This window comes from Anomaloglossus baeobatrachus, chromosome 1 (assembly GCF_048569485.1).
Source record: "Anomaloglossus baeobatrachus isolate aAnoBae1 chromosome 1, aAnoBae1.hap1, whole genome shotgun sequence".
Taxonomy (NCBI): Eukaryota; Metazoa; Chordata; class Amphibia; order Anura; family Aromobatidae; genus Anomaloglossus; species Anomaloglossus baeobatrachus.
Genome location: NC_134353.1, coordinates 322,705,080 through 322,718,352, shown reverse-complemented (window position 1 = coordinate 322,718,352; position 13,273 = coordinate 322,705,080). Strand labels below are relative to the sequence as shown.

General features: G+C 49.1%; 1 protein-coding gene across 1 annotated transcript in view; it reads right to left on the bottom strand.

Moving 5' to 3' along the window:
• SDAD1 (SDA1 domain containing 1) overlaps positions 1-13,273 on the bottom strand; it is a 164,294-nt gene that overhangs the window by 113,684 nt on the left and 37,337 nt on the right. The window contains exons 5-9 of the mRNA XM_075337456.1: positions 10,094-10,165; positions 9,917-10,017; positions 4,943-5,000; positions 3,948-4,019; positions 3,763-3,864 (exon numbers count right to left, since the gene is read on the bottom strand). Of these exons, the coding sequence (XP_075193571.1) occupies positions 3,763-3,864; positions 3,948-4,019; positions 4,943-5,000; positions 9,917-10,017; positions 10,094-10,165 (405 nt within the window). The remainder of the gene's footprint in view (positions 1-3,762; positions 3,865-3,947; positions 4,020-4,942; positions 5,001-9,916; positions 10,018-10,093; positions 10,166-13,273) is intronic.

The window sequence follows — 13,273 nt, the reverse complement described above, 5'->3', positions numbered from 1 at the left end:
GATAATGAAGTGGGAAGAAGCCACCACCGAAGGGAGGCTTTGGTCGCCTGAGAGAGGGAGACGGTCCTGTCGAGGGACGTCGGCTTCCTGTCCCATTTGCGTAGGATGTCCCATTGAAGGGGACGCAGGTGAAACTGCGCGAAAGGGACTGCTTCCATTGCTGCCACCATCTTCCCCAAGAAGTGCATGAGGCGCCTCAAGGGGTGTGACTGGCCTTGTAGGAGGGACTGTACGCCTCTCTGTAGTGACTGCTGTTTGATCAGCGGAAGCTTCACTATCGCTGAGAGGGTATGAAACTCCATGCCAAGGTACGTCAGCGATTGGGCCGGTGTCAGATTTGACTTTGGAAAATTGATGATCCACCCGAAACTCTGAAGAGTCTCCAGAGTAACGTTGAGGCTGTGTTGGCATGCCTCTTGAGAGGGTGCCTTGATCAACAGATCGTCCAAGTACGGGATCACAGAATGACCCTGAGAATGGAGGACCGCTACTACAGTAGCCATAACCTTGGTGAAAACCCGTGGGGCTGATGCCAGGCCGAACGGCAGTGCCACGAACTGCAGGTGTTCGTTTTCCATGGCGAAGCGCAAGAAGCGTTGGTGCTCTGGGGCAATCGGAACGTGGAGATAAGCATCTTTGATATCGATCGATGCAAGGAAATCTCCCTGGGACATTGAGGCGATGACGGAACGTAGGGATTCCATCCGGAACCGCCTGGTCTTTACGTGTTTGTTGAGAAGTTTCAGGTCCAGGACAGGACGGAAGGATCCGTCCTTCTTTGGAACCACAAACAAGTTGGAGTAAAAACCGTGGCCCTGTTGCTGAAGAGGAACAGGGACCACCACTCCTTCTGCCTTCAGGGTGCCCAGCGCCTGCCGAAGAGCCTCGGCTCGCTCGGGAGGCGGAGAGGACCGGAAGAATCGAGTCGGGGGACGAGAGATGAACTCGATCCTGTAACCGTGAGAGAGAATGTCTCTCACCCAGCGGTCTTTTATTTGTGGCAGCCAGGTGTCGCAAAAGCGGGAGAGCCTGCCACCGACCGAGGATGCTACTAGAGGAGGTAGAAAGTCATGAGGCAGCCGCTTTGTTAGCGGTGCTCCCAATGGCCTTTTTAGGACGTGACTTAGACCGCCATGCATCAGAGTTCCTTTGTTCTTTCTGAGACCTTTTGGACGAGGAGAATTGGGACCTGCCCGCGCCCCGAAAGGACCGAAACCTCGACTGCCCTTTCGTCTGTTGGGAGAAGTTCTGCTTGGGCTGGGGTAAGGATGTATCCTTTCCCTTGGATTGTTTGATGATTTCATCCAGGCGCTCGCCAAAGAGCCTGTCGCCAGAAATTGGCAAACCGGTTAAACGCTTTTTGGAAGCGGAATCTGCCTTCCACTCCCGTAGCCACAAGGCCCTGCGGACTACTACCGAATTGGCGGTCGCAACTGCCGTACGGCTCACAGAGTCCAGAACAGCATTCATAGCGTAAGACGCAATTGCCGAGGTCTGGGAGGTAATGGATGACACTTGCGGCGCGGCCGCTTCAATTTTCGCTTGACCTGCTGATATAGCTTGTAGCGCCCAAGGCTGCGAATGCTGGAGCAAAAGAAGCTCCGATAGCTTCATAGATGGATTTCATCCAGAGCTCCATCTGCCTGTCAGTGGCATCTTTAAGCGAGGCCCCATCTTCCACTGCAAGTATGGATCTAGCCGCCAGTCTGGAGATTGGAGGATCAACTTTGGGACATTGAATCCAACCTTTAACCACTTCCGGGGGAAAAGGATAACGTGTATCCTTAAGGCGCTTAGAGAAACGCTTATCCGGACAAGCATGGTGATTCTGGATTGCCTCTCTGAAATCAGAGTGGTCTAGGAACATACTCTGGGTACGCTTGGGGAACCTGAAGCGAAATTTCTCCTGCTGAGAATCTGACTCCTCCGCCGGAGGGGCTGAGGGAAGAATATCCAGCAACTGATGAATGGATGCAATAAGATCATTCACTATGGCGTCCCCGTCTGGAGAATTAAGATTGAGATCGCTCCCAGGATCAGAATCCTGATCAGCTGTCTCCGCATCATCAACCAGAGAATCCCCCCGCTGAGACCCTAAACAATATGATGTCGAGGGAAATTCTAAGCGGGCCCGCTTAGACAATCTGGGGCTAGGTTCTAAGTCAGAATCCTCCATCTGGGATGTATGAGATACCCCGTGAGGACATTGTTGGTCCAACTGAGGGGGGTCAGGGGAGAATGATTCAACAGAGTCCCTTTGCTGAGATACCGGCCTGGACTGCAAGGCTTCTAGTATCTTAGCCATAGTCTCAGAGAGTGAATCCTTAAAGGCTGCAAACTCAGTCCCCGTCACGTGGGCAGTGTCAACAGGTGGCTCCCCCTGTGCCCCACTTAGCATAGGCCCCGGCTGAGGAAGTGTCACAGGGGTCGAACACTGTACACAATGAGGGTCAGTGGAACCTGCCGGTAGCTGGGTCTTACATGCGGCGCAGGCAACATAATAAGCCTGTGTTTTGGCACCCCTGCCTTTTGTGGGCGCCATGCTATAGTTTTCCCTGAGTAACACAATAGGGTATATAGCCAGAAAGAACTGTGCTCATACAGTGTAAATTATATACAGTACACAAATAATGTACCAATACAATACAGCACTATGGGGCTAGCACCACATGTGCTGCTTACCAGCCGCCTAAGCGGTTGTGAGGCCACCAGAGACCGTGTCTGGGTCTCCCATAAATATGTCCCTCTCTGCAGCGTCGGTGGAGCTGACAGGAATGGCTGCGGCGTCCTGACGAGCTGAGGAAGCTGTGGGCGTGGCCTAGAAAGAGCGCGAAACGGCCGCTCATACTGTGCACAGTGAGGGGAGTGGAGCATGTAAATCATACTCCAGCCCTCATTGCTGCTCGCTCTGCAGCGTCCCGCCCTCCCTCTGCCTGTCAGGGCTGAGGGCGGGAGAAAAAAGGGAAACTAGGCCGCAATGAAGCCGGGGACTGTAGTAATAAACGCGGCCGCCGTAAAAGCGCGGCCGCGTGAAAGTCCCCGGCGAACTACAAGTCCCAGCCGCGCCGCAGTGTCCCGTGGCAACGGCGGTCAGTGCGGTAGCCCTTACATATAAACACACTCAGCGACGCTGAGTGTGTAATGGCACATATAGACCCGGTCAGCGCCGCGGTCCCCGGTGCACTAGCACACCCAGCAAAGCTGAGGTGATGCCGTGCGCGGTCCCCATAGGGATACAGAGTACCTCCAAGATGCAGGGCCATGTCCCTGAACGATACTCGGCTCCTATCCATCAGGCTCCACAGGAGTTGTGGATGAAGCCCGGTCCCAGTGCCTGGAGACCGATAAGATCCCACTTCCACCAGAGCCCTGAGGGGGGATGGGGAAGGAAAGCAGCATGTGGGCTCCAGCCTCCGTACCCGCAATGGATACCTCAACCTTAACAACACCGCCGACAAGAGTGGGGTGAGAAGGGAGCATGCTGGGGGCCCTATATGGGCCCACTTTTCTTCCATCCGACCTAGTCAGCAGCTGCTGCTGACTAATCTGTGGAGCTGTGCCTGCACGTCTGCCTCCTTCGCACAAAGCATAAAAACTGAGGAGCCCGTGGGAGCACGGGGGGTGTATAGGCAGAAGGGGAGGGGCTTAACACTTTTGAGTGTAATACTTTGTGCTGCCTCCGGAGGCATAGCCTATACACCCAATTGTCTGGGTCTCCCAATAGAGCGAAAAAGAAATGACAAATCTCTATTGCATATGTACCTTCAAGACTTTCATGGCTTTCTCCAGTTTCTTCTTGCTCTTTGTATTCTTTTTACCAGTGGCGTATCTCACCATTAGGTCTCTTGCAGTTGGTCCGTCATCCTTTAAATTAAGTGGAAATTTAATTTACCTAGAAAAATTAATAAAGTGTACAACATTGAAGCATTGATCCTGCCAGGACTAACCTCCGACTCAGAGTCACTGTCTTTCTTTTCATTGTCCTTTCCTAGAAAAAATTGCAAGGCCGCAACCAGGATCTGGGAAGAAATCACACTGATTTAAAAGACTGCATCACCTGAAATTTCACATGCAGTAGTAAAGAATTAAATACTTATTCATAACTGTTCAAGTGTAAACTAAAAGGGGCCCTCCATGATTTTTCCTTTAAGTGATTAACCAGTTCCATGAGCTGGTGAGGACATCGGCTCATGAAAATCATGGTACCACGGAAAGAGGGCAGACTAGTCCGGGCGAAGCAACGTCCCTGCAACTAGTCCCTCTGCTCATTTGCATAGGGAAATTGGTAGTTATAAAACCGCTTTTTATAATTTCATTTTACTCAATATTATAAACACAGGCATGGATAGGCAGGGATTTTAAGCCCTCACTTGACCCCACTTGTAGGTTAGAAGGCATATGGGACCTGACAGGTTCCCTTTAAGTACCTCTGTAGGCATGATAACATGATCTGCAGAGAGCCGGCATCATCGCCAAATCCGACACATGCACACGGCTTTCTTCACTATCATTGTGCTTCTGATGCCGGATGTTTGGGTACCTGCTCCAGAGAGGCATTGAGCATGTCTGGAGGTGAAACCACCATCTTCTTCACTTCCAAACTTACACAATGCTTCTCTGAAGCCGGGACGCATACATTCGGCTTCAGAGGTGCAATGATGTTAGTGAAGAAAGCCACACGCATGTGTAGGATTTGCAGAGAGCTGGCAATCACTCCGGTTCTCTGAAATTCATGTTATCACGTCCACAGGGGCGTGATAACAGGCTAAGTGGGCCAACTAGTCTGGGGATGTAACGCCCCATTGAATAGTAATAGGGCTAAGTCATATGAAAAATTGTTTGTTTTTTTTCTAAAGACAGAAATCCAAATTTTATTAAAAAATAAGAAAGAAAACCTAGAAAACAGGGAATGAAAAAATAAGGATTAAGTTTATAAACTCACCTTAGTGACTTTAGAAAAACATGCAGTTGTTATTACATTGACTGTTTTAGCGTCATTCCTGAAAAGAAAGCCAACAAACTATTAAAGAATACAAAAAGCACTTATAATTAAATAATTATTTGTTAAAACAAGAATAGCATAAGCAAAGATGGCAGTTTAAGGCTATGTGCGCACTAGAAAAAGAGAATTTTGTTTACTTACCGTAAATTCTTTTTCTTATAGTTCCGACATGGGAGACCCAGACCATGGGTGTATAGCTTCTGCCTCCGGAGGACACACAAAGTACTACACTAAAAGTGTAGCTCCTCCCTCCGAGCATATACACTCCCCGGATGACAAATCCAACCAGTTTAGTGCCAAAGCTGAAGGAGGACATCCACCCATAAGTAGAGATAGAGTAAAACCCGGAATAACCGGAACCTCTGTCTACAACAACAGCCGGTGAAAACACACGGAACAAGAAAGCTGCCAACAGGCAACAGGGAGGGTGCTGGGTCTCCCATGTCGGAACTATAAGAAAAAGAATTTACGGTAAGTAAACAAAATTCTCTTTTTCTTCATCGTTCCTTATGGGAGACCCAGACCATGGGACGTCTCAAAGCAGTCCATGGGTGGGAAATAAAACTGAGAAGTAGGCAAAACCTAACTTCACAAACGGGCGACAGCCGTCCGAAGGATGCGTCTGCCCAAGCTCGCATCTGCCGAAGCATGAGCATGCACTTGGTAGTGCTTCGAAAGGTTGTGCAGGCTAGACCAAGTGGCGGCCTGACAGACCTGCTGAGCCGTAGCCCAAAAGGCACCGACAGCTCTGGTCGAGTGCGCCTTAATCCCCGGCGGGGAAGGCACCTGAGAACATTGGTAGGCATCGGATATGGCCGACCTAATCCAACGAGCTAGGGTCGGCTTAGAAGCCGAGAGACCCTTGCGCTGACCTGTGGTCAGCACAAAAAGAGATGGCACCGCCTAAGAACAGCGGTGCGTGACACATAGATCCGGAGCGTCCGCACCAAATCTAAAGCATGCAACGCTTTCTCAAAGCGATGCACAGGGGCCGAACAAAGGGAAGACAATGAAATGTCCTGGTTAAGGTGGAAAGGAGACACCACCTTAGGGAGAAGGCCCGGAGTAGGACGGAGAACCACCTTGTCTTGGTGAAAGACCAAAAAGGGTGACTCCGAAGAGAGCACAGTCAAATCAGACTCTCCTGAGAGAAATTATGGCCACCAGAAAGACCACTTTCTGTGAAAGACGAAACAACGAAACCTCCCTAAGAGGCTCAAAGGGGGGTTTCTGTAAGGCCGTGAGGACCAGATTAAGGTCTCAGGGATCCAGAGGCCGCCGGTAAGGCGGAATGATGTGAGATGCGCCCTGTATAAAGGTGCGCATCTGGGCCAGCCGGGCGATACGCCGCTGGAACGCTGACAGAGCCGAGACCTGTCCCTTGAGGGAATTAAGGGACAGTCCTAGCTGCAGACCGGACTGTAGAAAGGACAGGATGGTCGGCAAGGAAAACGGCCAAGGAGCATGGCCGGAAGAACGACACCAGGACAGGAAAATTCTCCAAGTCCTATGGTAAATCCTGGCCGAGGAAGACTTTCAAGCCTGAGTCATAGCGAAGATGACCTCAGAAGGAATGCCTGAAGCCGTAAGGATCCAGGGCTCAAAAGCCACGCCGTCAATCTGAGAGCCGCAGAATTCTGGCGGAAAACGGACCCTGTGAGGGTCTGGGCGGTCCGGGAGATGCCACGGCAGCTCTACGGACAGACGGAGCAGGTCTGGGAACGAAGCTCGCCTGGGCCAGTCTGGGGCGATGAGTACGACCCGACGGCCCTCCATTCTGATCTTGCGCAGGACACTGGGCAAGAGAGCTAGAGGGGAAAACACGTAGGCCAGATGGAACTGGGACCAATCTTGAATCAGCGCGTCCGCTTCCAAGGCCTGAGTATCGTGGGAGCGAGCCACGTAAACCGGGACCTTGTTGTTGTGCCGGGATGCCATTAGATCCACTTCCGGAGCGAGGAGAGGGGGCGGGGCCTACTCTGAGAGCTGGATCCGGAGGACAAATGAGGTATACAGGGGAGGGAATCTTTCCTCAGTGAGGAGTGTCCGTTCCCTGTGCTGAACAGCCGCTGGGCGGAGCCACACTGTCCCTCTGTATGACTGACATGCAGGGGGAGTGAAACCGAAAGTAGGCCTCAGGCGAAGCCGGGGCCTAGATTTAAACATGCGGCCAGCGTGCAGGCACCATCGGCGCGGTTCTCCAGTGAAAACTGGAGAACCGGCCAGAAATGTTAACACAGTCATAAAACACACTCTCCCCAAAATATAAAGTACAAGGGACCCCTGGAAAGACCACTGTCTGTGGTAATAACGTCTCAGTACTTAGCTTGTGAGACGCAGGTGCCAGGTCCCTGGGGGATGAGCGCTCCGTCCGACAGGATCCTAAACAGGGCTGCGGATGGAGACCGGTCTGCCAGAGCCTCAGGGGATGGTGAAGGAGCGCGGCATGTGAAGGCTCCAGCCTTCTAAAATCAACCTTAACAGCACAGTGGGGTGAGAAGGGACATGCCGGGAGTCCAGAATGGACCCGCTTTTCTTCCAAATCTTTGAAATCAAAAATCAAAAATCAGAGGATGCATGTGTGTGTGTGACCTCCTGAACACAAAGCATTGAACTGGTTGGATTTGTCATCCGGGGAGTGTATATGCTCGGAGGGAGGAGCTACACTTTTAGTGTAGTACTTTGTGTGTCCTCCGGAGGCAGAAGCTATACACCCATGGTCTGGGTCTCCCATAAGGAACGATGAAGAAAAGTGATTTTTCTCAAGAAAATTTCTTGAGAAACTTCTGGGAGTTGAAGATTACCGCACCTGCGGTAAAAAAACGCAGCAAAACTGCGGGATAAACGCATGCGTTTTTGCCGTGGGTTGGTCCCTGCGTGTTTTTTTTATGCTGAACTGCAATAAATATAGATAAAAGATAGATAATCGATAGATAGACAGATAATGGATAGAGGGAAAGATGGATAGATAGATGAATAGATAGATAGAGAGATGAGAAAGACCTATATAATGTCCCACCCCCCTGCGTATTCTAAGCTGGCACCCTTTAGTGACTTTCATGTGGCACTAACGGGTGCCTAGCCTTGTATTTAGCCCAAAAAAAAAAAAAAATTATAAAAAAATGACGAGGTTCCCCCCATCTTTTGTAGCCAGCTAGGGTAAAGCAGACGGCTGCAGCCTACAGACCACAGCTGGCAGCTTCACGTTGGCTGGTAATCCAAAACAGAGGGCACCCCACGCTGTTATTTTACATTAAATAAATAATTTAAAACAAAAAACGTGGGGTCCCCCCCATATTGGATCACCAGCCAAGGTAAAGCGGACAGCTGGGGTCTGATATTCTCAGACTAGGGAGGTCCACTGTTATTGGACACTCCCCAGCCTAAAAATAGCAGGCCGCAGCCGCCCCAGAAGTGGCGCAACCATTAGATGTGCCAATCCTGGCGCTTCGCCCCAACTCATCCCGTTGCCCTGGTGCGGTGGCAAACGGGGTAATATATGAGGTTGATGCCAGATGTGTAATGTCACCTGGCATCAGGCCCTGGGGTTAGTGATGGCACGCATCTATCAGATACCTGTCATCACTAACCCAGTCAGTAAGAAATAAAAAAATAGACAACAAAAAAAGTTTTATTTGAAAAAACTCCCTACATTCCCTCTTTCACCAATTTATTGACAAGAACAATCAAATCCGGGTCCGGCGTAATCCAAAAAGGGGGGGGGGGGGTCCCACGACGATCCATACCATAGTCACTGTCCCAGTAAGTGAAGAACAGAAGGTTCCCCATTGGCTGGGAGAGTAATGCAGTGACCTGAGCTAATATCAATAGGTCAGCCCAGGTCACTGCAGTGGATGACCAGCGCTGCTGTCAGGAGGATAGATGAGATCATTACCTGCTGTGATGATCTCATGCAGTCCTGCCATCAGCGTTGTCACAGACTTCTATGCCCGCCGCGTTGTCAGCAGTATCGCGAGAGCCCGTGACATCACCACTAGTGACAGTCTCGGGCCGCGGGCATAGACGGCAGTGATAGCGGTGACGTCAGGAGGCAGGATATCGTCACAGCAGGTAATGATCTCATCTCACCTCCTGACAGCAGCGCTCGGCATCCCCGCGGCTGCACGCACTACTGTGTGTCAGTGTCTGCCTGCGCTGCAGGGTCACAAGCTGCTGACACTGCCGGCAGACACTGACACTGCAGGGCAGGCAGCCGTGGGGCCGGAGCGGGACACAGACTGCACGGGCACCCGCTGGACGTCACACGGAAGTGCTCCTGTGCGGCGTCCATGGAGTGTGACGTCTGTGTTTATTCTGCTCAGCTTCCTCTTCTGTCATAATGACATCACTCCATGCAAAACCGCAGCAAGCGATGAGCATTACCGCAGGTAAATCGCGGCTATACCGGGGGTATACCGCACATCATTTGCTACCTGCGGTATACCCCCGGAATTTCGCGATTACATTACAGTGAATGGAGTGAATTTCCGGGGGTATTCCGCAGGTACCTGCGGAAAATAATGGACATGCTCATTTTCTCAAGAAAGTTTCTTGAGAAAAATCCGCAGTATGCTCACAGCTATTTTTTGTTCCCATAGGTTTTGCTGGGAAATGTCTGCAAAAAGATTTCAAACCTTTCTCAAGAAATTTCCGCAGCAAATCCGCGGGTAAAACGGCCTAGTGCGCACATAGCCTAATAGCTCTTACGCCCCCCCCCCCCTTCCCTGTCTATACTTCATAGAAGGGGATCCAGCTTAAATAGAGAAATTCATTGCCTGCTCTGGTCAATGACCGAGAATACACTATCCTGTATTGCGCACAACCGCAGAGACAATTTTGGTCAAAGTATTTCACTATGCCAGCATACAATTCACTCACAACAAGCAAATTCCCGCACTCGTTGGATTTACTCACCAGATATTTCTTCTGTATAGCTCTATCATGACATCAAGGGACATCTTAGCTGCTATTGCATTGTTGTCTCGAAGCATTGTATACATAAAGTTCTGTAGGGTCTAAAACACACAAGTGGTACTTCGCTTATTTCAGGGTATTCTTACCCACACCAGATACTTAGGAAAGGATACTTACCGTGTTTACTTTGTTGTTCTTATGTTTCGCATTTATATTCTTGATATCTGTCACAATGTGAGTATACAATGTCTGTAAAAAATGTGTTACAGTGATCAAACATGATTTTATGCAGTGTACCAAGCACAAATTATTTTCATTTATTATGGCCACTACCTAATTATCCATTGTTTTACTGAGCTGAACATATTGCTGTACGCTTGATAGAGGTGCTCAAATTGCTAAGAAATTGGGGCGTGATCAACAACCAAAGTTTTGTCACAAATAGTCAACAGAGCCATTAAATTCAGGTTTAGAAAAAAAATAAAAAAAGACTAACTTAACTGCCAAACATTTGAGAAGACTCAAACCTGAAGACACTAGGAACCCATTATTCTCCAGTGCTGACATTCAGTCGCAATCTGCAAACCAATGGAGAGCCCTGAAGATCAAGGTTTTCGGAGTTCAGAGACACACCCAAGGTGAGAAGGGCTGAAACCCGACCACCACTGAACAAGACACAGAAGTTTAAAAGTCATGGCTGGGACAAGAAATATCTGAAGACAGATTTTTCAAAAAGGTTTTATGGACTGATTAGAAGAGTCATTCTTGAAGGCCCAGATAGATGGGCCCAAGGCTGGATCAGTAATTGGCCCAGACCTCCACTTTTACTAACATGCCAGCAAGGTGGAGGTGGGTACTGCTATGTGCTGGTGTTATTAAAGATGAAAATGTTAGATATTTTCGGGCTCAAGATGGAATCAAAATAAACTCCAAACCTACTGAAGATGCTTTGTTCAAGCAGTATTAACCCCTTCACGACCGGCCGATTTTTCGCTTTCCGTTTTTTTTTTCGCCATTCTTTTTCTGAGAGACGTAACTTTTTTATTTTTCAGTCAATATGGTCATGTGAGGGCTCATTTTTTGTGGAACGAGCTGTACTTTTAAATGAAACCATCAGTTTTACCATATTGTGTACTAGAAAATGGCAAAAAAATTCCAAATGCTGAAAAATTGCAAAAAAAGTGCGATAGCACTATGGTTTTTGAGATATTTTATTCACTGTGTTCACTATATGGTAAAACTGATGTGTGGGTGTGATGCCTCAGGTCAGTGCGAGTTCGTAGACACCAAACATGTATAGGTTTACTTTTATATAAGGGGTTAAAAAAAAATCGGAAGTTTGTCCGAAAAAAGTGGCGCACGTTTTACGCCATATTCCGTGACCCGTAGCGTTCTCATTTTTCGGGATCTTAAGCTCAATGACTGCTTATTTTTTGCGTCTCGAGCTGACGTTTTTAACGGTACCATTTTTGCGCAGATGCTACGTTTTGATCGCCTCTTATTGCATTTTGCGCAAAAGTTGTGGCGACAAAAAAACGTCGTTTTGGCGTTTGGAATTTTTTTGCCGCTACGCCGTTTACTGATCAGATTAATTGATTTTATATTTTGATAGATCGGGCGTTTCTGAACGCGGCGATACCAAATGTGTGTATATTTTTTATTTTTTTAACTCTTTAATTTTCAATGGGGCGAATGGGGGGTGATTTGAACTTTTAGGTTTTTTTTTAATTTTTTAAAACTTATTTTTTAACTTTTTTTTTTATTTTACTAGTCCCCCTAGGGGGCTATTGCGATCAGCATTCCGATCGCTCTGCAGTATCTGCTGATCACAGCTGCAAGGCTGTAAACAGCAGATACGCTGTCTTTCTCTTTTGCTGTGCCCCGGGCACAGCGAAAGTGAAACCAAGTAAGGTGTAGTACAGGAGTCATCACATGACCCTGTGCTACCATGACAACTATCGGGAGTCACGTGATTGCGTCACGTGACTTCCGGTATCGGGCGGTAAGGAAAATATTACCGCAATCGCGCTTATAATGGCGCTGTCATGTATTGACAGCGCCATATAAGGGGTTAATCGGCACGAGCAGATAACGATTCTGCTCGTGCCTAGCAGGCACACATCTCAGCTGTGAAAATCAGCTGAGATGTGTGCCAATCGCGGCATGCTGCCGCCGGAGGACCGCGGGCAGTAACATTATGTCATTTAGGACGTAATTTTACGGCCCGCGGTCGTTAAGGGGTTAAAGGAAAAACTCTGCATCTTTTAAGAAAACCATGATTTGTATGCAGGACGATGCTCCACTGCTGCCAGTAAAGGCCATAAAGAAGGGAATTTTGTTACTTACCGTAAATTCCTTTTCTTCTAGCTCTTATTGGGAGACCCAGACGATTGAGACCCAGACGATTGGGGTATAGCTACTGCCCTCTGGAGGCCACACAAAGCACTACATTAAAAGTGCAAGGCCCCTCCCCCTCTGGCTATACCCCCCCCGTGGTATCACGGGTTCTCCAGTTTTAGTGCCAAAGCAAGAAGGAGGAAGCCAATAACTGGTTTAAACAAATTAACTCCGAATAACATCGGAGAACTGAAAAACCGTTCAACATGAACATGTGTACCCGCAAACAACAAAAAAACATCCCGAAGGACAACAGGGCGGGTGCTGGGTCTCCCAATAAGAGCTAGAAGAAAAGGAATTTACGGTAAGTAACAAAATTCCCTTCTTCTTCAGCGCTCTATTGGGAGACCCAGACGATTGGGACGTCCAAAAGCTGTCCCTGGGTGGGTAAAGAAATACCTCATGTTAGAGCTGCAAAACAGCCCTCCCCTACGGGGGTGTCACTGCCGCCTGCAGGACTCTTCTACCTAAGCTGGCATCCGCCGAAGCATAGGTATGCACCTGATAATGCTTGGTGAGAGTGTGCAGACTGGACCAGGTAGCTGCCTGGCACACCTGTTGAGCCGAAGCCTGGTGACGTAATGCCCAGGACGCACCCACGGCTCTGGTTGAGTGGGCTTTTAGCCCTGAAGGAACCGGAAGCCCCGCAGAACGGTAGGCCTCTAGAATTGGTTCTTTGATCCATCGAGCCAGGGTGGCTTTAGAAGCCTGCAACCCCTTGCGCGGACCAGCGACAAGGACAAAAAGTGCATCGGCACGGCGCATGGGCGCCGTGCGGGAAATGTAGATTCTGAGTGCTCTCACCAGATCTAGCAAACGTAAGTCCTTTTCATACCGGTGAACCGGATGAGGACAAAACGAAGGCAAGGATATATCCTGATTAAGATGAAAAGAGGATACGACCTTAGGGAGAAACTCCGGAATAGGGCGCAGCACTACCTTGTCCTGGTGGAACACCAG